Source organism: Gopherus evgoodei, chromosome 3, assembly GCF_007399415.2.
Source record: "Gopherus evgoodei ecotype Sinaloan lineage chromosome 3, rGopEvg1_v1.p, whole genome shotgun sequence".
Taxonomy (NCBI): Eukaryota; Metazoa; Chordata; order Testudines; family Testudinidae; genus Gopherus; species Gopherus evgoodei.
The window spans coordinates 147420571-147447957 of record NC_044324.1 but is presented as its reverse complement, the minus strand read 5'-3'; the positions used below and the strand labels follow the sequence as shown (position 1 = coordinate 147447957).

Here is a 27387-nt window from a genome sequence, read left to right as displayed (position 1 = left end):
CCTCAAGAACTGCCCTTTCTTTGCTAAGACCTTCCCCTAGAGGTAGCAATAAACTAACAGGTAAGCTCTCTCTTTCTCTCTGAAAAAAATTAACACAACAAACCCACAAAGGAACAGAGAAGAGAGTCCTATTGGATGACAAAGGGAATTTTAATTCTTCCATTGATGGCTATGTTTCATGATGATTAGCACACTACAAATAGATACATCGCTGTATCTAACCTTCTGTTTACCACCATTCACCTTTCTATTTTCATATCCCTCAATTCCTTTTTCCTGTTACCTTCTCTTTCCCCCCATGTCATCCTCTTTCTGAACCCTTTTTAAATGTATTTTTCCCTTTACTCACCTTTTCTCTTCACTCTTCCCTGCTTATTATATTTTATATTTTACCCTTTTCTTGCATCTTACTACCACTTCCTTTCTTTTATTTTCTTTCATTCTTCACCTGCAGACTATTGAACAGTCTATTTGTAACCTAACAAGAGCCAGAAACTACTCTCCAGTTCTGGAGAGAGGCAGGCCACACCAGAGGAAGCTCTGTAGTTTTTTAATAATGTCTGAACAATTTTATTATTAGATATCTGAGTTTTCCAGATACTGCATATGTCTTCAATTGTTATTATTATTCAGTTGAACAATGCAAATAAAGTTGCTGTTATAACCATTTAATTATCTTTTTAAAAAACATAACGAGAAAATCAAGTATTCTGAGAAACTAACATCTGTTTCTATTTCTCACTCTTTTTACTCTGCATCGCAGTACATTGCAATCTGAAGGCAGACTTTAGCTAGCTTCACTGTGTGTGTCAAATTTAAGGGTTTTTCCCCAACCTGAAGAAGCTTTATTTTGTGTGCATGTTTTTGCCCAATATTTTTCTACAGTTTTATGTCATAGTACAGTGTTAGCACAACTGTGATAGAAGTTATTTCCCAGTTTATGTTTCATGAATATGGTACATACCTCTGTGTCTGTGTTTATGATGAGTTACTTGTTACAGAATTAGCTAAAAGAGGTTGTTAAAGCAACCAGGTGGGAAAGATAAAACTATGATAGAGAGCACTCAGAACAGCCAGTTTTATAGCTGTGAAGAGGTGACTCCTCAGCCCCTGATGACATAGCTGTTTTGCCAAGATTAAGAAGAGAGAGGTAAAAAAACCACCACTTAGCCACCAAGGCCTAGACAAGGGTGGGAGGTTAATGAGTGGCCCTGGAAGTGTGAGGAGTGCTGACCGGCTAGCAAGAGAATACAGGGAGACAAAGAAAGCCTGCTGTGAGCAGGACAGTCAGTTTTCTCCCAGCAAGAGTGGGGGATTAGCTGGAATGAAGGGAGTTTACAAAAATCTGGCAAGGAAAGACTGATGTGTAATACCCATGCCATTTATTGTTTCTACACTTTGCTCTGCATGCTTTGTGCCTTTGGGGGAATGAATAAACAATATTTTGTGTGAAAGGCATTGTTTCTGAGTTGCTTTGGTCAACATGACTAATCAGATGCCAAATTGAGTTGGGTGTCAACACAATTAGGATTGATGTCTAGAGACCCAGCCCCAGAGTGGATGTGGTTCTTCCCAGAATGAGGTGCAGGAACCTGGGCTTGTCACCTGAGGGGCACACTCAAGGCAGTCTAAAAGGTTCCAAAGTCCAGTTCACCCAGTATCTGTGGCAGTTGCATTTGTAATGTAATATTTACCAACGTCAACTTTATTGTGCCTTGTTTTTTTTGCAAGACAAAAGTCATTTCAGATTCAGGCCCTCAGAGCACAGACTAATAATTATGATATACAATAATTCATATAGATTATTACAGTCTATTGGATTATTTTGCTGGAAGCCTAATCCCCATTGCCATGGTCCACTTCTGAGAAACTTGAGAGCTAGCTATATACAATGTGTGTATTCCAGAAAATTCTGCACACAGCTATAAAAACTAAAGTAAAAACACCCACTGTGTGTTGATGACGAGTCTGTCCCACTGCCCTTTAATATCATCTTCTGAAGGCTGTTCTGTAATGTACAGCCCATCAAATTCCAATTTCCTTGCAACTTCCTTTTCACGCTTAAAAATAACCAGTGGAACCTGCAGTAGAAAAATAAACATATTAAAAATTATTTCAAAATCAGTGACAGTTCTGGGAGCTGCTATCTTTTAAGAACAGCTAGCTGCTTATAAAAATTGAGTGCATAGATTGAATGAAGCTAAACCAACAATCAGAAGGAAAAAATTGCATACTACACATAACCTACAGTAGTCTTTCAAGCAGTCAAGTATTTGACTAATGCCAGGAACCTGGGTATTGTGACAAAGTTCCTCCTCTGCCTTGATGAGTCCTGCGCTTATTGATGGATTTGCTTGCCTCATAGATTCACCCTGTGGGTTGAGAAACAGCCCAGAGACCTTCCCCTCTGGTAGAACCAACAGTCCAGGTCAATTCCTCCTGTGTTTGATCAGGAGTTGGGAGGAACCCAGGCCCATCCTCCACTCTGGGTTCCAGCCCAGGGCCCTGTGGACTGCAGCTGTCTAGAGTGCCTCCTGGCAGAGTGGCATGACAGCTACAACTCCCTGGGCTACTTCCCCATGGTCTTCTCCCAATACCTTCTTTGTCCTCACCACCGGACCTTCCTCCTGATGTCTCATAAACTTGTACATCTCAGTCCTCCCACAGTATGCCTATCACTCTCAACGTCTTGCATGCCTCTTGCTCCCAGTTCCTCTCACACCACTTCCTCTCCCCTGGCTCTCCCTTGGCCTGACTGGAGTGAGACCTTTTATAGCATCAGAGGGGCCTTAATTAGAGTCAGGTGCTTAACAGCCTCACCTGACTCTTAGCAGGTTAATTGGAGTCAAGTGTTCTCATTAGCCTGGAGCAGCCCCTGCTCTGATCAGTCAGAGAACAGAAAACTGCTATATCTCCCTTCTACTACTCTGCTGTTCCCAAATGGCCTGGGTCTACCACAGTATGTATAGATGAATGAGGCTCAGATCCTTCAGTGCCATACAATGACTTTGCATTGCACTGTTTCAATACTGTGCCATTAATCCAAGAAGGCTCAGACAAATGCAAGGGGCATCCTACAGTGGCACAGAGCCAATATAAGGGTTTGTAGACCACACATCTTCCCTGCTGTCAGCATAGCAGGGTGAAAAGGGGCATGGCTAAAAAGTGAGCAGCTCATTGGGCATGCTCCTATGTCAGGCTCATCTGGGGTTGCATTAAGGCACCTGGAGCTGTTAAAGATTGGCATGAATTAAAGTAGTCCTGAGGCTGCTCTTAAAACACAGCAGGGGAAACAGCTGCACTGGGATGAGAGTAATGCAAAAGACATTGTTAAACTACTTTTGCACACCACCTCCTTGAATTATGCTCAGGGGCTGCAAGGCTCTGGAGACTTTCCCTAGGACAGAACTCTCTGTAATGAGCTGGGTGACTGACATTCAAGAGAAGTGCCTCCCATTGGGGCTGGATGCGGCTGGCAGATCTTTAAGATCCATTTGAATGGACTTTCTTTCGAAAACTGCTACTGACAGAAAAGTACATTCTGGTTGCACTAAAGCATTAATTACATACAGAGGCTGTTTTATTGGACTTTTATTTTGAAAAGTGATTCTGTTAGGCTCCCAGCATTATTTCTGACTTTCCTCAAATTCACCTTTTATTTATCCACTCCACATCAATGAGTCTGCACCTAAACCACAGCCTACAGCTGGACAGGATTATATTGGAACAATAACAATTAAAACGATATTACTTGATAATAGGGTGGATATTACACTTGATATAACTGTAGTTCAAATATTATTTGAAGACAGCTTCATAAAAAGTGTTTAGTGGATTTTACTCAGTCCCATTTTAACAGCAATTTACAGACCCAAATCTTGCACACAAATAAAAAGGAATACAGTTGAAATGGATTTTTTTAAAACAATGTGTGTCTACAGTGGGCACAGGCCGAGACTAGAACTGCCCCTTTTAAGGACAAAGTCTTCCATTCAGGGCATCAGGAACTGTGGGAAATCATGATGTCAAACAGTTACTTCAATAGTTTTTTAATTCATGTCTACCAAGAGGATAAATATAAAAAATTATTTTTTGAGAGACATTCCATAAAACTTGCACAGAAAAAAGAAAGCCATATCTCAAAAGCCAGGACCTGGAGATGGTACTTTAAATGCCACCTGACACCCAATCATGGAAAATGTGTTTCACTATTTAGTGGTGTTGTGCAAGTATTTAAAGTGCATAAGGAAACCAGCCACTTGGTAACCATTTGCCTTCACTTGGAAAGCAGATCCTGTCTCTGTGGCAAAGAAAAGGTAACCGATTAAAGATAGATGAAAAAATAACTAGAAGCCAAATAATTTCCTATTGCTTAAAAACCTGTGCAAAGAGAAATGCTATTCATGTGCCTCCTTTGAGAAAGCCGCTGATATGTTGCATTCCACTTCTGATAAAACAAGACTGACAGAGGTATAAAAGGGACAGTAGGAAGGCCTTGTCAGAACATCACCCACGGGAGATCAGTCAGAAACTCTAGTCCAACTACCACACACTCTTGGCAATATACACGTCTTGCGCAGCACAGCCAGCTGACGTGCAATGCTGCAATTGTAATCTATCCTTCTCTGATCACATGTATCCCCCTCTACTTGTATTTGAAAGCCACAGGTGGCACCTCAGCCAAAACAGGGCTACATTAATGAACATGGCAAATGACCACGTGTTGAGTCTATGAGAACATGCCAAATGGAGGGATTCCACCTCCCTCACATGACAGGCCTCACTTTCTGAATTCTTGTGAGGTTCATCACATGCATAACTTATATACAGGGGGAGCCAGCAACACAGTGGCTCTTCATGCGGGTCCCCATCCTGTTTGTGCAAATGTTCTGTGATTTTGCTCCCTTGCACATCACTCAAAGGAGAGGAGCAAAGGGGTCTAGAAAAACAAACTGTTAAATTCCTCGACCTCTTACTTTCAAACAGTAATATCCAATGATGCAGAAAAAGGAGATGACTGTGTGTAGGATGGCCAAAATCCGCAGTGTGGGTTCCATATAGCCACTGCTTTCTTCAAGGACATAGTGTACAGTGATGATCCGATGGGAGCCGCTTTCGAGGCTGTTTAAGTTGGAGTCTTCCTCAGCATTTACCACAAGAACTTCCTTCTCTTCTATCACAGCAGAGGTGGACACCTGTTCAAATCACTCACAGTTAATGGTAAAACTATTTAATTTGACAAGAGTTTTGCATTTCTACAGGCTATGTACTATAAATCACAAGAGACAAAAAAAGGGTGATGTAAATGAGGGGGAAGGGAACCTTTTTTTGTGAAGAAATCTCCACTAGAAATACCTTGCAGAGATCCCTCTACTTTATTCCACTGAGATGACTGGTTTTGCCATTCCCTCACTATAGAAAAGCTACCATGAACTTGACAGGCACTGGGGATCCATCGGAGGCCACGGCCATAGAGTCATAGACTTTAAGGTCAGAAGGGACCAATATAATCATCTAGTCTGACCTCCTGCACAACGCAGGCCACAGAATCTCACCCACCCACTCCTGTAATAAACCCCTAAGCGATGTCTAAACTGCTGAGTTCTCAAATCATGGTTTAAAGACTTCAAGGTGCAATCCTCCAGCAAGTGACCTGCGCCCCATGCTGCAGAGGAAGGCAAAAAATCCCCAGGGCCTCTGCCAATTTGCCCTGGAGGAAAATTCCTTCCTGACCCCATATATGGTGATTAGCTAAGCGCATGTGGGCAAGATTCATGAGCCAGACATCCAGGAAAGAATTCTCTGTAGTAGCTCAGATCCCACCCCATCTAACATCCCATCACAGGCCATTGGGTATATTTACCGCTAATAGTCAAAGATCAATTAATTGCCAAAATTAGGCTATCCCATCATACCATCCTCTCCATAAACTTATCAAGCTTAGTCTTGAAGTCAGATATGTCTTTTGCTCCCATTGCTTCTCTTGGAAGGCTGTTCCACAACTTCACTCCTCTGATGGTTAGAAACCTTCATCTAATTTCTAAACTTTTTGATGGCCAGTTTATATCCATTTGTTCTTGTGTCCATGTTGGTATTGAGCTTAAATAATTCCTCTCCCTCCCTGGTATTTATCGCTCTGATATACTTATAGAGAGCAATCTTATCTTCTTTTGGCCAAGCTCTTTGAGTCTCCTTTCATAAGACAGGTTTTCCATTCCTCGGATGATCCTAGTAGCCCTTCTCGGTACCTGTTTCAGTTTGAAGTCATCATTCTTAAACATGTGAGACCAGAATTACACACACTATTCCAGATGAGGTCTCACCAGTGCCTTGTATAATGGTCCTAACACCTCCTTATCTCTACTGGAAATACCTCGCCTGATGCATCCCAAGACTGCAATAGCTTTTTTCATGGACACATCACATTGGCGGTTCATAGTCATCCTGTGGTGGAGGCCTTGTAACACACACTGCAGCACTGACCAACCCTGCTCTGAATCCCTGACAGCACAGCTCTGCCAGGGATTCGCCTAGGTACAGAAGCTTCCAGGGACGGGAGAGAGGCATCAGTGGAAAAGCGAATATGGCTTGGAGCAGAATTAACTATCTTCTGCAGGATCGATTTATGCGCTCCATCCACAGATTACACTCGCTTTGTTTGTGCAGTCTCTAACTATGCAGACCAACTGGGGCAGTGTCTAATGTGGGGGAGGAGAGGGGCTGTGCTCTGAGATGGTCTTCTGCAATGAGGAAGGTAAAGACCCCCCCAGTGTGCAGGCCCAGGAGGCTCTAATTAGCATTGTGCCTTATTGAATTTGACTATTTAAATGGTTAACCCTTTCCTGCCATGACTGTGTGTAGAGAGGTGAAGCATATAGATTTTTGGTATGTGTGGCATGTTTTACATAAGATTCTCTAATTTTTTAGAATTGTACTGATGGAAAAAACACTAATAGAAATTTTAATAGAGGTATAACTTTAGCAAGATAAGCACTCAATACATTTGAAATATTAAGCAGACCCTTAATCCACTAGTTTATTCAGTCTTCGGCTACTTTTAATTGGAAGTTAGTGTGTTAACTTTGGCTACGCAGTCTCCCATGTTTTTCAAATTCATGCAATTATGCAATAAGGGTTGATTAGTAATAATACAACAAGTTTACCTTATAGAAGAGCAGGATGAAATTGATGGCGAAAGCAACAAACAAAGCCAACATCCTCATGTTATAAAAATTGCGAGCAAAATAGTTCTGAAAATAAAAATAAAAAATACAGTTTATCTATACATTATTTTATATATTGATTTAGTCAATTTTGATGAACTCATAAAAATTACTTCTAAGAATCTTATGTTATAAAAAATATTCAAAGTATCCAAATCTAGAAAGCTTGTAGAGTTTTACTGTTAAGAACACCTTTTCCCACAATCTCCTCCAAAAATTGCCTACATGTTTACCAAAGTTTTCAGTTAGAGTGGGAGAATCATAAAATGAAGATGGATTTGGAACCAAATCTTAGACCTTGTGAAGAGTCAAAAGCTTGGATAACTCAGTCTTGAAATTATTTTTCATGTTGTTAGGCCACTGTACTTTCAAGTTCCAACTGCAACACGATTGAAAGTGGAAATATGGGAAATCCCATGGAAACACTGTGCCTCTAAGGTCTGTAGCCAGATGTGGTTTGAACAGTTCAGATAAGTTTCAGACATGCAGCTAAACTTGTATCCTAACTAAATCTTTTGGATCTTTCTCATAGCTAATTTTTAAAACATTCACAGCTGCTGCTCTTATCTCTCTCTACACACACACACACAGACACACACACACACACACACACACAAACTACAATAAAAAATACTAAAGTTGCAAAGTGATTCACTCAGAAAGTCAGGGAAAGTTGAAGATAAGGCTGTATGCATAATGGTAACTCTCCACCCTCTTTTGTGACTGCATTACAATTTACAAGCTGGCATAAATTGGGAGGGAGACAAATTGTATTATTTGAGAAACATGTTCCTTTAATTAGTCTTATTTTCCATTGATTATGGGCTTTCAAGACAGTTTCTAAAAAAGTAAATATTTCATGCAAAATGTATGACATCTCTTTTACGCAGATTTATATCTAGATATGAAATTTTACACTAAGTATTGGGTTTTCTAAAATTCTTTAAATTGGTTTGTCACATGCCATTTCTCTCTTTCCCTCAGTAAAGGTAAAATTCTGCGGACCCATATGCTGCTCTGAAGGGTCTCACATACAAGGGAAACTATTTATCATTGCTCTAGGGGCTAAAAAGCAAAGAAGCAGTGAAAGGTGATCCTGCAGACTCTTGAACACTATGGCCTTCGCGGTAGCTCTTTTTACAGGAATGTATGTGGTGGAGTTGTCATGCAGGTGCAGAGACAATGGGTTAGAGAGTTGCTTGGATCCACTGGAGAGAGCAGAGGAGCCCTGACTTGTGGTGGTTGTCATGGAGAGGCTCTGTAGCCACTACCACAGGTTTGAGACCAAGATTCCATTCTTCAGCCTTGTGCCTTTCAGATATTGAGCAAAGCCTCTGAATGGTGCCTCAGCCTGAGAGACAAATGTAATTTACCTGTGAGAGAGCTTCTGAACGAACCACATTTTGCTCTCAGTTCTGAGATCTCTCCACTCTAATTTTCCCCTGCATAGATTCCAAGGCCAGAAAAGACCAGTGTGATCATCTAAGTCCAGGGGTCGGCAACCTTTCAGAAGTGGTGTGCCGAGTTTTCATTTATTCACTCTAATTTAAGTTTTCACGTGCCAGTAATACATTTTAACGTTTTTAGAAGGTCTCTTTCTATAAGTCTATAATATATAACTAAACTATTGTTGTATGTAAAGTAAATAAGGTTTTTTTAAATGTTTAAGAAGCTTCACTTAAAATTAAAATAAAATGCAGAGCCCCCTGGACCGGTGGCCAGGACCCAGGCAGTGTGAGTGCCACTGAAAATCAGCTTGCATGCCGCCTTCGGCACGCGTTTCATAGGTTGCCTACCCCTGATCTAGTCTGACCTGTTGGATAACATCGGCCACAGAACTTCCCCAAAATAATTCCTTTTGAATGTCAGCATATCTTTTAAAAAAAACCTTCATCTTGATTTAGAAATTGCCAGTGATGGAGAGCCATCACGATCCTTGGTAAACTGTTCCAATGGTTAATTACCCCCACAGCAGGCTCGGGCTGCTTACTAATAGGATTTCACAGCCGCAATGCAGCTATGAACATTCGTGGCAAATTATTTAAGAATGCATATAATTCTTCCACCCCTTTACAAATACAAAATACATGTGCATCCATTCCAGCCACAAACTCCCACATTTGCATTCACAAATTGGGTAACGGCATGTACAAGTACCAACTTGTGAAAAAAAAATGGTTTTGTGGTTATGAAGCGTGTACATGCTTATTTGAAGGCAAACATTACATGCAGCTTTGAAGAAGGCCCTTAATGGGTTTTTTATGATAATTTTACCTAGCACATTGGTATTTTCACTGTCATGTTGTTTTTATGTCTTTTTGTGGGGTGGGTTAAGGGCAGAGAATGAGTGAAGGTTGCTACAGCTTTCTCACATGCACAGACACTTTCTGCAGGCCTTTGTAACAAGTTCCTGGCTAACATGAAAGTACTGAGTCCAGTGTAGATAACATTGTAGATAAAATCTTACAAGAACTTTCTGCTGGTATGCTATGATTTTCTTCCAGAAGGCTGATTCCTGGACTTCTGGTTCTCCATATCTGTGTGCATGAAGCTGTCTCAGCTTCTGTTTCCCTTTGTCTTCTTTGGCTTTTTCTTCCTTTTCTCCATCCTCTCCCCTGAGAAAACAAATGAACCCATAATGTGTGCTGAGTCACTGAAGATAAACTAAAGATCTACTGTAAAAATTTTTCCCACCCAGATGTTTGCAGTCAGGAGTTGGCATCAGCACGTTGCATGACAGACACTTGACAAAATTACCATATTTAGTGACGGACATTGGAGGTAGGGGGGATATGTCATTCAATGTTTTGAAAAATTACCATGGATTTCAAAATTTTTACTATGGACACATTGCTGACCCCCATTTACAGACCCCCATTTACAGTCCCATCACATTAATGGGGAAATCCTGTTCCCTCATGAAGTCACAATAGCCATGATTAATGCAGGGAAGAGACGTGAAATGAAGAGGAATTCTCCCTCTCAGGCCACAAAGAAATGGCAAAAATGTTCTGTGGGTGATACTGCAGCCACTGCATTGCAGTAGCCTCTCTTAAATGAGTATATTTGACTGGTTAAACCAGGTAATTATGGATCCACCTGCTCCATCCTTCCTATTCCCAAGCCCCACTCCATATTTGTGTAGTTAGTACCAACAGAACTAAGCTCTGTAATGTACTTCAGGTAGCTCTGCTCCAGCCTCATGACTACACCATATCTGCTGTGATGAGGGCTTCAGGATGCAGAGAAAGCAGCAGGATTTGGCCATAACAGAAAATAGTTGACTTAAAACTTAAAATACATTTATGTTTTGAAACAGAATAACTGAAAAATCATTTCCTCCTCTATTTATAAACCAAGTCTTGAGTTCAGGATTCTGCATTTCCCCTCCAACAGCTATGGATACCACAAGCACTTACTCAAATGGAGGAAGGAACAAGAATTGATTGTTGCAATTTCAGGTGTTTGTGACGTATCAGCTATACAAAGGAAAACAAGGAATCCTGAACTCTGGGTTGTAACTGCACTCTATTTTACCAGTTTAAACCAAACACTGTATTTGTATTCCATTAGATTTATTTGATTTTTAACTCGGTCCTTTATTCTATTACTAATATGGGACCTAAAACAGTGTTGCACTAATTTAGAAAACAAATCAAAAACAAAAACAAAGAGAAAGGCTGAGTTGCACATTGAAAAAACTGACATTAAAGTTTGTGCTGCATAAAAATCTAAAAGCACTGAACTGTGATCCTGCAGCGAGCAATGCCCACACAGAATTTTGCTAAAGCTAAAACAATATTGGACTGACGAGGTTTGTAAAATCAAAATTGCCCTGGTTTACATACCTAGCAGCTGCACAAAGTGCATTCAGTGAAGCTGTAGCCAAAGACTTTGCCAAAGACTATACACCTTACTATAAAATTGCTCTCTGAAACCTATGTGGTGTGTGTGTCTGTGTGCATGTTTAATGCTTCTAGCCATTATGTTTGCCAAAAAAACTTTAGACAAATGGATTAAATAATGCTGGTCAAACATTTTCTGATGGAACCTTTTTTTCCATAGGAAATTTCTGATTTGATGGAATCAATATGTGCTGTAGGAACATTTGGACTTTGTCAAAACTTTTGATGGAAACCAGGCAGGCAAGCAGATTGGCTAGCCCATCTGGTTTCCTCTCAGCCTGCCTACAAGCTGACTGGAGGGTAGGCATGCAGACTGCTTGGGTCCCCAGCCTCCCAGAATACTGGGAGGCCTGCCTGGTGATGGCTCCCTTAGTTGCTCGGCTTCCTGGGCTACCCGGCTAGTCGGCTCTCTGGGGTGCTCATCTGGCAGTTGGGCTGCCTGGCACCATAATTTACATCCAATAGAAATTTTAATTTTTTAACTTTTCATTCCAAGTCAAAAGGAAAAATATTTGGAAATGTGACATTTTTCATTGGACAGAAATTCTGGTTCTGGCACAGCTCTAGAGCTAAATGTAAATCAAAGCATTTTCTTCCTAATGCCTGGTCTACCCTAAGTGGAGGGGATCGATCTAAGTTACGCAACTTCAGCTACATGAATAACAGAGCTGAAGTCGATGTACTTAAACCTATGGTAGTCTAGACGAGATAAATTGACCCCTGCTGGATCAATCACTGCTCGCCGGATCGACAGGCAGTGTAGACATACCTTTAGTCAGCAGACAGCCTGGAACAACAGTTCTTGGAGGGATAAACTCCCTCGTCCTTCTTAAAGGGGGTTTATATCTGAATCTTAAAGACAACTATTAAATATCAGGCATGTTAGCTTTTGTACTGCCAGTCATTTTAATACAATCTTCCAGCTAAAGTTCTTGTCCCACAATCCCACTCTGCCTTTCAAACCTCTTCAAATGCCAAAGACCCTAACTATTTTCTGCCCAGCTGCCAAAACCTCCAGGTTCCCCTTGGTGTGTGCGTGACGATGTGCGTGGCAGATTGAAAAGTGAAATCTTTGGGACAGCATAAAATAAATTGCATTCAGTATCACAAACAAATGCATGCAGGGGCCACTTACATATTTAGACTACTAGTTTTAAATTCAAATGCTCCTGTAACTAGGAGTTCGGTGGCACCTTAAATACTAACAGATTTATTTGGGCATAAGCTTTTGTGGGTAAAAGGTGCCACCGGACTCCTCGTTGTTTTTGTGGATACAGACTAACATGGCTACCCCTCTGATAAATGCTCCTGTGGAATTTTCCATTTTCTGCAGCAGAATGCTATAGAAGCTGGGGTTTTGAAATAGACATTAGGTTCAGTTTTATGTGGAGTACTCAGTTCCAAGTGATATTGGGAATTTGTCTGTTCAAGCAGCTCAGCCCCGGGCTGGACATACAATGAAAGTATGTCTTAACTCTTAACTCTCCCCGGGAAGGGAGGGAGATAGCATGAGACAGTGTGTAAATTCTAGTCATCAGAAGATTTATCATAGAGCAGCACTATAGAGAAGGCTGACTTTTATCCCAGGTGTCATGTAAATACAAGGATCACAGCTGGAAACGGGACTGGGAAGGATGGACCGGAATAAAAGAAGGCATAAAACCACCATAATGGCACCAATTTTATGCTGGTTTCACTGCACTGGGATCGTGAGGGGCTTCTTTGCCAGTGAGGATGATGTCTGAATGTAGGTTCCCCATCACACATGTGAGATGTCTCTATGACGCAGAAATGAAGAAGCAAGGGATTACCTGTGAACAAAACTGATTTCTCAGAAAAACGAACTACAGTTCTTAGGAGCAAGGTCTAGGGTTATACCTACTCTGCTTTTTCAAGTTCTGATTTAGTTTCTTCTTTCTCCTCCTTTTCATCTTCATTCACTTTCTGCTCCTTGAATGAGTCAGATAAAAAATATCATAGCATTTAAGGCCAGAAGGAACCATTAGATCATTTAGTCTGACCTCCTCTATATCACAGACCACCACACCACCTATTACCCACACACTGAACCCAACAATTAAAGTGAGACCAAAGTATTATAACCTACATGAGACTAAATTGTTAGGTGAAACAGGTGGAGAATAGGAAGGGCTGAAATGTACCAGTGATCCAAGCCCTGCAATGGCAGGAAAATGATTAAGTGATACCCAGATAATCCTGGCAAGTGACCCACATCCACAGGTTGCAGAGGAAGGTGAAAAGAACCCAAGGTCACTGCCAATATGACCTGGGGAACAAATCTTTCCCAATCCCATGTACACTGACCAGTGAGACCCTGAGCACATGAGCAAGAACCAACCAGTCATGCACGTTGAGAAAGAGAATGCTCGATGCCCTCCGTGTCCAAAGTCCCATCTCCAGCTGTGTCCATCCCTGATGCTTCAGAGGAAGGAGATTAAAAAAAAATACCTTGCCCCCTGAAGTTACCTGGATGAAACCCTGAAGCATGAATTTTAGGAACATAAGACAAACCAGAAGTGAGCCCCAGGGCTTTTGAACTCTGCCCCAACACAGGCAATCCCATCTACAAAGTCTAAGCAGTATTATACGGTATGCAGCCTTCAAAACATGGCTAAAAGGCAACAGTCATAGGGCTGAACATCAAGGCATTTTTTATTAACTAATGCTACACCGAGGGAAAATGACATTTCCCTTTGCAGTTACAAAACACAAACTGAATTTTGAATTTAAAAGCAAACCAAATAACATGGACTAGTCTGATCAGCTTCAAGCTCATGATCCCAGAAAGACTAAACTTTGGTAATTCACTGTTATTCTTTAAAAAGCATGCCATACTTAAGAAAAAAAACTAAAATCACACAAACATAGCTGTAAGTTTTATTTCTGGTCCACACAGAACAGACGGAAACATAGTGGATAAAAATATAGTTTGTACCTGAATTTTTTCCTGCATCTCAGGTAATGGGAGTAAGGAAGATGTGCTCAACAAATCACTCAGACCAGCATTTGGATTATGAGGAATCAGCTTATACTGGCCTCCTTCTCTTTTCAAGTCCAAGCCAAATATGTCTGAGAGTAGGTCACCATCATCTGATAAAGCTGTCAGATCAGTTAGATCTTCTGCTGGCAATGCAGCTTCTGTGGGTTTCCTTTCTCCCTCTTCCCCTTCGCCACGTACCTCATCCTGAGTGGGATCTGGCATATTGGCTAAAAGTTCTGCTACCTTGATCTTCTTAGCCCCTTCTACCAGGCTTCCTCCAAGTAGCAAACTGTATATGATGCGAAAGAAGCCCCGGAAAACACTACAGGTGAAATGCAATAAGCCCATCAAGATGTTCCAGTAGGAAGAAAATAAAGCCATGAACATGTCCTTCATGGTCATTTTCTTCATTTTCTTCATCTGCTTCTTTAGACTCTTCATGCTGAGCATTTTTGTAAGAGTCATTACATTATACTTGAGGGCTACCAAGGCTGCCTTGACAGTCACAAGGGAGAAGAAGCCCCTGCTAGGGTCCTGTTCCTCAGGCTTATCGTTTTCATTCTCTTCTTTATTTGTGGACCTCTCATTCAAATCTGACTCAGAGATCTGGGCAGCTAGCTGCATTTCAAAGATGGTATCCTCACAGAAATTAACAAAAAGTTCCATCTTTTCCTTCTCCCCTCCTTCGTTTACTACATCAAAGATAAACTGCCTCTTTGACTCTTTAACCTGAGGTTTCTCCCACTGAGTCCGACTTGACTCACTTATTTCAAAGTAAACTCGCTCAATGCGCTTTGCACTACCCATGATTTCTATGCGTCCAAGAAAGGGCTGAAAATAATTCAGAACGCTCTCTGCTAGCTCAAGAAAAGTCTGCAATCGAGTATCATGGCGCATGTGCTCTGAAAGGTTGGTCAGAAGAACAGCAACATTGAAACCAATGTCTTTGGCAGGTTCATGGAACCGTTTCACAAATTCCTCATAATCCAGAGTCTCATTCTCATCTGTCTCAGCACAAGATAGTAGAAACTCAGTTTCAGACTGGGTGTAGTGCTTATGGCTTTCCATGGCTTTCTGAAAGTCCCTCTTTGAAATTATACCCTTACCATCAGGGTCATATTCCTTGAATGCATCAGATGAAGTTAAATCCTTCAACTTTAAGAACATATCAAAAAACTTCAGAATCATCTCCACATTGTTGGAAGACTCCACTAGCATGTCAACCATCTGCTTGCCAATAGTTCCATTCACAACATTACCTAAAGGTGGTGACATGCAATAACAAGTCATTGGTGACAATGAACATTTTGGCAAATAAAAGCATTTAATAATGACTACTGACATCATCACATGGTAAAATTTACAAACTGCTAACTGATCTGGTTGCATGCAAGTCTTCAGTGTATAACTATATAAGTTATCATTTAAAAATACAATACCAAATCAATATCTATGAGGAAGGATTGAAAAAATTGGGTTTGTTTAGTGTGAAGAAGTGAAGACTGAGAACAGCCATAATGACAGATTTCAATTACATAAAAAGTTGTTACAAGGAGGAGAGTGAAAAAATTGTTCTTGTTAGCCTCTGAGGACAGGAAAAGAAGCAATGTGTTTAAATTGCAGCAATATCGATTTAGGTTGGACAGTAAGAAGAACTTCCTAATTAACACTGATTTAATTAATTCTTACATTATTGCTCACCATGTAAATTATAGTTATAGTAATTCCCATGAGCCTTTGAAGATTAACAGCCCTTCTGATAATAAACAAATTAACTTTAAAATATTAAAAAAGGAAAAGACATTGGTTTTGCTGTGAAAAAAATGTGCAGAGGAAAAGACACGGTTATAATACTTGCAAAATAAACTTTTAAAATAAATTAAAATTACCTTCCAGCATAGACAGCAACATGACCACCATATCCTTCTGAAGATCCATTAACTCTTTCAATAATTCAATTTGACTGGAATCCTGCAAACATGAATACATTGTAAATAAGACTATTTTGGGCCAACATTTCTATGAACCCCAGCTCAGTCTCTGATCTCGCATGCACATATTTTGCACAAATATGAACTTGCACTTGTAAAACAGGTATTTTACACATACAACTTCCAGCTTGAACTAGTGTTTGTGCGTGCACATGTAGGTTTCATTTAGGGGGAAATCAGACTGAGAAGCTGAGAGGCCATGAGTGTATTTGGCTCTTTATGTCAGATCTGAAAATAAAATGAAAACACATTTATCCAACTATTTACTCCTATACAGTAGCAAAACACACATATTTATTTGTTTAGAAGAAACAGCAATTTAATACAGACGTAGTGCAAGTTGAGCTACTATGGAGAATGAAGAAAAGGAAAGCTTTTCTGATAGTATGCAGCTGTGTCAGAGTTGACTAGATGATGCCTATATAATACTTTATGTCTGTTAAACTGATGTTAGTATTGGGATGATTAGGTTCCCACCCATGCTGCCATAAGAAAAGTGTCATAACAGCAATAGCATTGAATTACAAAAAGCTCAAAGAAGACAAAAAAGTGACAGATTAGTAATAGTTGGGAATGTTTTATAAGTAAAACAAAATAATTAAACTTCAATTTCATAAAACTTTGTCAGTCTTTAACTATTTAATCTGAAATTTCCCCATGTTCTGTGCCTTGGGCATATTTTTCTTTAAATTTCACCATAAAAAGTTCAGTGGCTTCAAATCTATTTCCAACCATTCTCGGAAGAGCTTTAGTGTCAGTCTTTATGATGCACACCATGTGCTATTTGCCAACCCCAATGAAATCCACCTAGATTTAGTCAATTCAGAAAAGACTCTGAAAATCAGAATTTGCAGAGGAATTTATTAAAAGTTTGCTATGAAAATACCTGAGCATCCCATCTGCATTAGGCTTGTTCAAAGCCCCAAAGATCTCCCGATATGTCAACTATACTGAGATACTGAACATGCTCCCAGGCCCCAAGAGCTTGAACTCCAAATGGGAAAAAGACTTTGCACTGTCCCATAGACTAGGAAGAAACCATCAGGTCTAATCTAGCAACTAATATTAATAATCCTATGAACTTCCCTCACCCTATTATTGAGCAAAGCCTCCTAGCTGTCTTAAGAGGCAGGCAAATAGTCTCTCATTTGACAGATGTAGTAAGAAAAACACTGTTCAAGGTCACTTCAGACAGATCTGAGAATACAAACCCGTAATCCAGGGGTCAGCAACCTTTCAGAAGTGGTGTGCCGAATCTTCATTTATTCACTCTAATTTAAGGTTTCACGAGCCAGTAATACATTTTAACATTTTTAGAAGGTCTCTCTCTATATGTCTATAATATATAATAACTAAACTATCGTTGTATGTAAAGTAAATGAGGTTTTTAAAATGTTTAAGAAGCTTCATTTAAAATTAAACTAAACTGCAGAGCGCCCCAGACCAGTGGCCAGGACCAGGGCAGTGAGAGTGCCACTGAAAATCAGCTTGCGTGCCGCCTTTGGCATGCATATCATAGGTTGCCTACCCCTTCTGTAATCGCAAACCCAAGTCTTATCCATAGCCATACTATCTTTTATAATGAATGTGCCAAATCTATGCACTTAGGTGTGCTATCTCTAACCACTAGACACCATTTCCTTCCTAAACCAGGAACAGAACCCAGGAATCTTGAATACCAACATTACCCTACTGTCTAGCAAACTGTTGGTGAAGTGTGTGTCAAGCCCTCTCTAGCAGCTGATCCACATACAGGATGAGAAGATATTACTGCTCTATCTCAAGTGGTAGAGGTCTGTGCTGTGGATCCAAAGGTCCTAGATTCAAACTCCGCTGCTAACTCATGCTGAGAGTCAAAATGGCTCCATAAGGTGGAGTATCTGGGGGTGGTGGGTTTTTATAAGTTTTTTAATTTATGAAATTACATACAAAAAACTATCATACAAGATGAAGCAACCAAAAGTTAAGAAGTGCCAGAATTAAGGTTGCTCATGCATATTTAATTCTATCCCCTCGTAAGGCTTTATGATATAACATGATCACCTCTTTTTTTTTTAAACCATAGGATTCCTGCCTCATTCAGGGCAAAGGATGAACAATGAATAAAGCAGAAACTTTTAATAAGAGAAAAGCATGTCTTCTCATACTAAAAGTACTACACTTGGACCCAAAAGGATTTTACGCCTGGCTTGGCCACAGACTTTCCACATGTTGTTGAACAAGCCTACTTTTTCATTCTTAAAGTAAGTATATTTTGGTAACCATGACAATATGTGTAGGCTATTTGTGCACCTCTATTTCCGTATGTGTCTCCCCTTCATCATTTAGGAAAGTTTGCATTCACTACAATGTTACCTGCTGTAAGAATATTACTGTTCATGAAGACAAAGAATGTCTATAGCACTAAGAAGTTCAGCAGAACCAAGAAATCAACCTTCACTCAACACTACATCCCAACTTTCATCTCTGTGGCACACTCAAAGACTGGATTCTTGAATCATATCAGAATCTAAAATAATAATAAAAATCTCCATCTTCAGAACTCTATAACTATACCTTTAAATATTATAAAAGTAACAGAGATTAAAAATAATAATAACAACAAAAAAGCATTTCCCACATGTTTGGCACCTGTAACCCGAGTACATCAAATTATTTTTCAAATACTTCACCACGCCCACCTGAGACAGGTAAGAAGGTATATATGACTCTGCTTTACAGATGGGGAAATTGAGGCACAGAATGTTTGACGTGCCCAAAGTTACAGAGGAAGTTGGTGTCAGAAGAAAGGGTTGGATCACAGGAGTTGCTGTGTCATTCTGTAATCATTTGGCTAAATTTATCTCCCACTAGTTCACAGCCTATACTGCCTCAATTCTTCTGTATTCCCTTGCATTGTTGTTCTGGTCACCCTCTCTTAATATGAAAATAATTTGTTGGGGCAACAATTCAGCTAATGTATTGTAAAAAGTCAGTAACTAAAAAATAAGAAAAAAAAGTGCATGGTACCTGAGATAGTTTCATCTGCATGTGAGCAAACACATGAAGAAAACCAACCACTGCGTCCCACAGCCTGCTGTGTGCCAGACTCTGCTGGTTCCCTGTACATGGACCCTACCATGCAGATGACAAGAAAAGGAGAACAGGGTTTATATGCAAGAGAATTACATCAAACATTAGGATAAAATTAGAATCAGGGTACCTAAAATGTGACCAGTTGAGAGCTGCTACACAAGCAAGTTAAGGAAAGCTGAAACATAAATGGAATGACAATTTCATTTGATATCACATTAACAATTACTGTAGAATATCCCTACCACTTCCTTTGCTTTAAGGCAAGTAAGGCCACATTTTCAAAGCTCTGTATAAAGAGGGAGCTGAAAAAAATGGATCTCAGTGTTTACAGAACAGTATCAGTTTGCACCTTTAAATTGGAATCTCATGAGGGGCACAGATGTTTAGTTTAATTCACCTCTACTTGAGCAAGTGTAAACCAGGAATAACAATGATGAGGCTGAGGTAAAATTGTTTTAAGAAGAGATGAATCAGGCCCCTTGTTTTTTGTTCACCTGTTGTAAAACACTGGTGTTACAATGCTATAATGTTTTTACAAACATCAGATGATATTTCAAAGGACAACAAATAATACAATTATTAACACTGAACAGAAGATTTTGGGTGTAGCAGGCCAAATCTGTTAGAGCTGTGTGCATACATTTGCAAAGCCCTAGCTTCTGCTAATACTTATTCAAGCCAGTACTTTCACAATTCCCTCCTATGAGCTCTAAAATAATACAGATTTTCATAATGCGGATTTGAATGTGAATAAAAAAAGTACAGTCTGTATGCTTTAAATAAATCCTTCCCAAGAGAAATTACAATGATTAGAGGCCTGAATCTTCACTCATATAGGTTTCATATCTCTGTTAAGTCCATTTACTTTCAGTGGAGTTACTCCTGACTTACAATGTGATCAGAATCTGGCCCTATTTTTTAAACATTTTGAGATAATGTCTCAAAAATAGTTATCAGATAAAGCTACTTTTTGGCTTATCAAAATTATCCTTTGTCTGATTAACATAACTGCCATTATTTCATATAGTGGAGTTTTAAACAATCTCCTGACCAGTTGAACCGCAACTTCCATAATGAAAATATTGTGTAATCAGAAAAAAGGCCCCAAATTATTTTTAATCACTTCATATTGTCATAAGCAGCATTTCTAACTTGATTATTTTACATGAGGAAAGGCTACTATATTGTAGCATTCTGGTATGTGACATTCACTAAGATATAAATGAATTATATGGGACCTCAGGCTGCAAGTAGAGTGCCCGCTTATGGGGAAAGAAGTTCTGTTTGTGGATAGAGGATCCAATATAGTATAGGATGAATGGTAGTGAACTATGTTAAGGCTGCCTAACACTTTCCCTAACATTTATCACACTTCCTTTTTTAAGAGAACAATAAAGGATACATTAAAATTAAAACACAGGAGAATTTGATTCTTTAAAAATTCTAGCTAGTTACATAGGAAAGAAAAACTACATTAAACAATTTCATGAAGATTGCAAAGTCAAGTACCCAAAAGTCAGGAAATGCCAGAATTCAAGTTTTTCCATAGAACCAAGCTTCCAAGGGAGTAGTGGTGACAAAAAAACCTAACTGGCTTCAAGACTGAGCTTGATAATGTTAGACCCCCAAGTGGGGCCCCAGGGCCAGACTACGGGTGCTCCGGCCTCCACCCCCCAACGGATTTTTCCCCCAGCCCTCAGAACTGCCACTGGTCACGTAGCTGCTCTGAAAGCAGAACTTGCAACAGGAAAAGCAGCCTTGTGGTCAGCCAGCCTGAAGAGACACAGTTCCCCTCGCGACGGTTGCTTCCTGGGTAGAGATGTTAGGGCCCGTCTGCCTCCCTTGTATGGGCATATGCCACTCGCGACCCCCCAATTGGCTTATCACAAACTATGACGACAAATTTACTATATATTGCCGGTCCCCTCCCGGGGACGGGCGGAGAGCCCCCGAATTCCTGTCGAAACCGTATCCAGGCCTGATCACCCTGCATGCTCTCTCGGCTCACGCGTTTCCTGAAGCCTAACCGGTTGCCGGCCGTAATGAAACTTTTGTGGTTTGTATGTGTAAGTATAATTAGCTGTTAAGTATTCTGTACTGGTAGATAAGAGGCAAAGACTGATTCTAGCCGCCCCAAGATTCCTGCTAGGGGAAACCCGTTGACCAGGAACTCTTGAAAGCAAGGGGGATCAGTTAAGCCTCACAATTTATTTAGGGAAATTAGTTGCTGCACTTATGATTACTAATAGCACCAATATCACTTCTACTAACCCCTGGAATGATTTAGATAACTATTGGGATTTAGAAAAATACCAGGGCCAGCTTTTATTTGTAATTGCAGTATTTGTATTATTTGCTTTGGTAGTGTGTTGTAAGCCCCAGATGTAACTGATCGTGTTCTCCCTTATCATTATCTGTGATTCATTTAATAAACCCTTATTCTCTTAAACACTAAGAGTGATTGCTTGCGTGCTCTCCGTCGCTACCCGTGGGCACTTGACACCCCCCCCAGGGCATCCAGTGATCGAACCTCCGCCCTACCCCAACGCTCATTACCCGGTAGATAACGGGCACCTGGTGGCCATATTGGTGGAGCAAGGGGCGAGAGTAATCAGTAATCAACATGGCGTCACGAACAGGATGCCTTCGGGAGGGTCAGTGCCCGTGGTGTAGTGGGGACCGTGAACAATCTGAGCTCGAGCAATTTCAACACTTACAATTTCACCAAGTGGCCAGCAGACAGTCTGCGAGGCCCACCCTAGATTGGGTTTGTACTATAGAGTCAGGGTCAGGGTCGAAAAGCTATACTACCTCATTAACCCTGCCTGCCGTAGGATGCCTCCTCCACTGCCACCCCACCTTTAAGTGTCAGCCGGCCGATGGTTCCCTGCAACCCCAGTGCACGGGGGTTGCGGAAACTAGTCGGACTGAGACACCATCAGGCATCTGGAAGGAGTGTAGCCGTATCATCAAAAAATCCGGGGCCACCGTTTCTAAACTCATACCCCCGCCCCGGGTACAGCCAGGTGATCCTGCCCACGGGTTGCTAGCCCAGTTACTGCAGGAATTAGAGCAGACCAGGCGGACAAAGAAACTTAGACCAGACGAGTTTAAGTCGGAGGACGTGTCCACGGTCTTGTTCAGTGCACTTAACAAAGCGCTGGACCTCTGTGCGGTCCTTCATGGAAGCACTATGTTTGCTGCTAAACAAGCCGCTGCGAGCGGTACCGACAGTGTAGAAAGTGAGATAAGTGGCAAGGAGCAGGAGGACGGGAGTCAGGCTGGTAAAAGCCCACCCCCCTATGAAGCTCCCCCTTCGATCTACCCTGCTCTCCCCCCTGCTCTTCCCTCAGCCCCACCTGCGCCTGAGCAGGAGAGGCAGATGGAGGCAATGCCCGTTGCTATCACTAAAAGTAAGGTGGATTATGAGACAGGTCAGACAGTTACGACTACCGAGTATCGAACTCGCACCAAGGCGGAGATGAAGGAATTTTTGGCAGACACGAGGCGCAGGGAGGGCGAGGCACCCCTAGTGTGGCTGGGTCGTCTGGCCCTGGATCACGGGGCAGAGACGGTAGACAGGGAGGAAGCCGCTGTTCTGGCAAAAACGTCCAATTGGGCGTCGGGGTTCCCAGGTCATCATCTCTTGGGAAATCAGCTATGGCCGATTACCACCCCGGCCGCGGCCGTCTTGACCATGAAAGGCAGTTTTAGGGGACTGTATGTGCCTCCTGGCAGCGTAAATACACCCCATGAGATCATCTGGGCTATTGCCGGAGCGTCCATCGTAACGTGGGATGCACAAGCGGTGCCGTTAAATTTAAGCGACGAACAGGTTCAGACAGGTGTCCCCTTTATTTATGTCACAGACCCCACTGAAATCCCGGTCCACCGGGACGCGGTGGACTTGGCCGTAGAGGGCGCCCCACCGATTGACACAGGGGGACTCCTGCTGTTGCAAAGTTGGGTGGGGCAACCCCTTATTACCTTATATGAGGCCGTGTCCCGGCTCCGAATGCCACCGACCCCGAAGAATCCCATTTCAGCCCTTCCAGCTGGGAACCCTGTTAATAAGGGTCAGCCTAAACACCCTGAACGAACCAAGGCTGAAAGGGCGCTTTTTGGGTTCCTATTACATAAGGGGATCCCCAAGGAGGCACTGCGGAAGATGTCTGATGCCCAACAGCAAGATTTGGGAAAACAGTTAGGATGGAAGGATTGGGATGACTATTTGAGGACAAAAAACGAGTAGAGGCCGGGTGCGCCCCGGCCTCCACAGAGACTTGGAATGACCGACCATACCACACCCTATTAGTAGCTGGTCCCAAACCCCCTTACACCCCTGTATCCTTTCTGTTGGACACCGGAGCTCAAATCTCCATTGTAAAACCCGATGTGCCCCACGTACCCACAAGTTCTACTATGTTTGTCCAGGGTCTTAACAGTATTGAAGAAAAGCCTGTAGTCAGCTTCACTTTAATTCATAAGGGGTACAAGCGAAAGGTAAAGGCTTTGTTGGGAGGAACAAATTTGTTGGGGGTTGGGGATATAAAACGATTGCGATTACAAAAACAGGTCTGTCAGGCCCTGCCCGTCGCCCTGTCACCCGATGACCCCCCCCCTTATAGCCCCGAGCTTGTTAATAACAGTTCATGGAAATTTTCCCCTATTCCCACGAAGCCTGAAGGCATCCCCCTCATTAAGCAGCTGCTCGACCAGTTGTTAAAGGAGGGACGGATAGCACAGGCGACCGCGTCCAACTATCTATCTCCCGGCTGGGGTATCCCCAAGCCCGGCAACCCCTCTGAATTTCGATTGGTCATTGATTATAGACAGGCAAATAGCCGAGTCCGACACCTCCCGTTTGCAGGCCCAGCCACCATTCCAGAAATACGGCAGCAGCTAAGTGATGCCGGTGGGAGGTGGGCCTGCACCCTGGATTTAAAGGATATGTTCTATCAAATCCCTTTGGAGGACAAACCCCAAATCTTAAATTTCGCTTTCCAGGGCGCGCAGTACCAGTGGAAGGTGTGCCCTCAGGGGTTCTGTAATTCCCCAGCCTTGGCAACGGCCGCTCTCGCGAAAACCTTAAAAGGGGTAGAAGCCACTGGGGGCACCACCATTTTAGCCTATGTGGACGACATAATTGTGATTGGGCCCAACGAACACATAGTTCAGCACGTAACTAACGCCGTGGTAGCTGAACTAAAGGCCAATGGGTGGCGAATTAATGAGGCAAAAAGCCACCTTGTGCCCTCTCAAAGCTTTTCCTTCTTAGGCCAACATTATGACCCCTACGATTGTGGCCAACCCACCTCGGGGATTCTAGATCCTTGGGTAACAGACCCGCCCGAGAATAAAAAGCAACTGCAGAGACTTTTAGGCCTAATTAATTATCACAGACACTTCATCCCAGATAAACACCTCGTGGACCTGGAAACGATCCAGGAACCCCTCTCGTCCAAACGGAGACGGGAAATATGGAGTCCTGAAGCTCAGAAAAGCCTGGAACGAATAGCCACTTGGTTTGCCTCTAACCCACGGCTGGCCCGATACAAAAGGGATTCACCTTTTACCATCACCCTTTTCTTTACACAACATCACTATGGGTACTCAGTATCACAGGACGGGCAACCGGTCTATAACTGGGCCCGACGGCTCAAGGGCCCTCAGTATCGATACGGGCCCATAGGACTCATGTTACTAGCCGCAGGTGAGGCACGCATTTGGGCCCCGCTATCTAGTAAGGGAACCCTGATTGGCCCCGAGGTACACCTCATTCCATGGCTCACGCGGTTGCCCCCTCCCAGTTTTCATGGAACCAGCCTAACGTGGCAACAGCTGTGTTATGTGGGGGAGATCACGTGGCGGGAATGGACGCTCAAATCGCTGCCAAACGATGTCCGATTCCCAATAGCCTTGGAGCCCCTGTGTATAGAAACAAAATATGACCCCTGGATTGTATCTGATGGGGGCACTTCCCCGACCCCCCGGGCAGGTGTCCTCTGTGCTAAATGCGACCACTTCCAAGTTGACCTCCTTCCCCCGGGTTCATCGGCCCAGCATAGCGAAGTTCATGGGGTCCTTCTCGCTGCCCAGCACGTTACCCAGGCCCATTCCGTTTCTGCTCAGGTCGTGCTAGGTATAGACTCACAATTTTGTCTCAGCATCCTCACGGGAGAGGCTAACCCCACAGCATTTACGCCCCTGTGGAAGACTATTTTTGACCTCGTACGTAAGTTTCCACGGCCCTGGTTTGTAACCCATTGCCCGTCACATCGTCCTGACTCTAACCCCCTCCACTCCGAATTGGATCACAGAATGAGGGAAATTCAGGCACCACCCCAAGTGTGCCTGGGGCAGCAGCCCCAGCTTAACACCGACCCATTCCTCCAATGGCTTCATGAGGATTGGGGGCATTTGCCTAGCGGCCGCCTATACAATCAGTTAGCCCTAGGTGCTCAGGGAAAGCCTGAGGTGCGGCGGCAGGACTGCGAAAGAGTCGTGCAGGCCTGCCTTAAGTGTGCACAAATCAAGTCCCAAAACCGCCCGCGCTACGAGCGGTGGGCGTACGCTGCAGAGTACTTCCCTCCTGGCGCGGTGTGGCAAATAGATTTAATGGGACCCCTACCCGGAGCCCGTCGCCACCCTAAGGCCCTGGTAGTGGTAGATTTGGGCTCCCGTCAAACTCACTGCATTCCCCTGAATACCACCACGGCTGCGGCCGTGGCTGGGGCGCTGCAACAGGTAGCTGCAGCATGGGGTGTGCCCTCCGAGGTTCAAGCAGATGGAGGACCCCCGTTTACCAGCAAACGTTTCGAAGCATTAGTGCTGGGATGGGGGGCTTCCCTCCATATTCACTTGAAGTATCACCCCGAAAGTAACGGTGTTGTAGAGCGGAAAATCGGGGTTCTGAAAACCATGATACGTTCAGTTAATCCCAACGATGACTATAAGGGCTGGAGTGCGCTATTACCCCAGGTTCTTATCTCCCTCAATGCAAACTATTCTCGTTGGCCGGAGATCAGCCCCAGACCTAGAGGTCCCTGGACTCCTGTATATCACCCTGATCAACTAGTCTGGGTGGCTGAGCCACAGGCCTCAGGTCGCCGGGAACCCTACGCCGCACAAATTGTAAGTGCAGGTAAATATCCCAATACCTATACGGTTGTGGATGCCCAGGGCACCCACACCTTGGTCCACCACAACTGGATAAGCAAACGTTCTGAGTCAGGAGCGAACTAACGGGGGCCAATAAGGCCGCCTTCTGTTCTGTCTTACAGTTTGCCATAGCGGCAGGGAGCCAGAACGACGATCGGAGGGGCCCACCTCTGCTGAACCTGAGACGGTATCCTGTGGGCGAAAATGCCCATCAGCTTCTGTTTGCAGCCTATTGGATCCAGGAAGCCCTGGGAGGAAACATCGACTTATCTTCGCTGACCTCTGATAATTGCCTTGCATGTTCTAACAAGCTGTCTGTAAATAGGCCTTTGTTTGATTTATTACCGTTAGTGTTTAACTTTAGTAGTATTAATGGTCCCCTTAATTGCTCTTCCCCCTCAGCTCAGTGGCTCCCTACCGCGCAGTGGATAGATTGCACAAATGACCTTTTTAACCCCATTTCCCCTCTTGTTTTCCCTATTTTTAATAGAACTAGAGCACGCTGCAGGGACCCACTCCCCTTGTCACCGGCACAGAGACCCGTGGCGTCCCACTGTTGGGCATTTTATGGCAGGGAGGAACATAAAAACCGGTCAGACTCACCCTATTGGGTCGGCACGTATCCGAATTGTTCCCAAACCCTTGTCTATGGCAACGTGTCTTACAATGACGTTGTTATGGATCGGGACACCCCCTTGCCAATAGTCAATACAACTGTCGTGGAAATAGATGTCTGGGCCCCACCCTTTAGCACTTTTTTTAACCCTCTTAAGCACACCTATTTTTATTCTAATTGGGTTTTAAACAGATTACGACCCGGTCATTTTTGGCTATGTGGCGAGGTTGCCTTTGCGGCACTCCCCCCCAATTCCAAAGGCATATGTACCATTGGCTCTATCCTGATAAAAGGGGGCGGTGTTTATGTTAAAACCTGGCAGCCCAGTTCAGCCGGGAGGGTTCGACGTTCTTGGGGATGGTGGGAGAGGGCGAAGGGGGCGTTGTCCTCTATGGTTTCTTCAGCAGTCTCGTTT

At 42.9% G+C, this 27387-nt stretch overlaps 1 protein-coding gene across 4 annotated transcripts in view; it reads right to left on the bottom strand.

Moving 5' to 3' along the window:
- The window catches only part of RYR2 (ryanodine receptor 2), a 737385-nt gene that overhangs the window by 47319 nt on the left and 662679 nt on the right, over window positions 1-27387 (bottom strand). For all 4 annotated transcript variants that reach the window (XM_030556966.1, XM_030556967.1, XM_030556968.1 and 1 more), the window contains 8 exons: window positions 19130-19234; window positions 16019-16100; window positions 14085-15388; window positions 13011-13078; window positions 9691-9838; window positions 7164-7250; window positions 4977-5195; window positions 1951-2081 (listed from right to left, as the gene is read on the bottom strand). In XM_030556966.1, coding sequence (XP_030412826.1) covers window positions 1951-2081; window positions 4977-5195; window positions 7164-7250; window positions 9691-9838; window positions 13011-13078; window positions 14085-15388; window positions 16019-16100; window positions 19130-19234 — 2144 coding nt within the window. The remainder of the gene's footprint in view (window positions 1-1950; window positions 2082-4976; window positions 5196-7163; window positions 7251-9690; window positions 9839-13010; window positions 13079-14084; window positions 15389-16018; window positions 16101-19129; window positions 19235-27387) is intronic.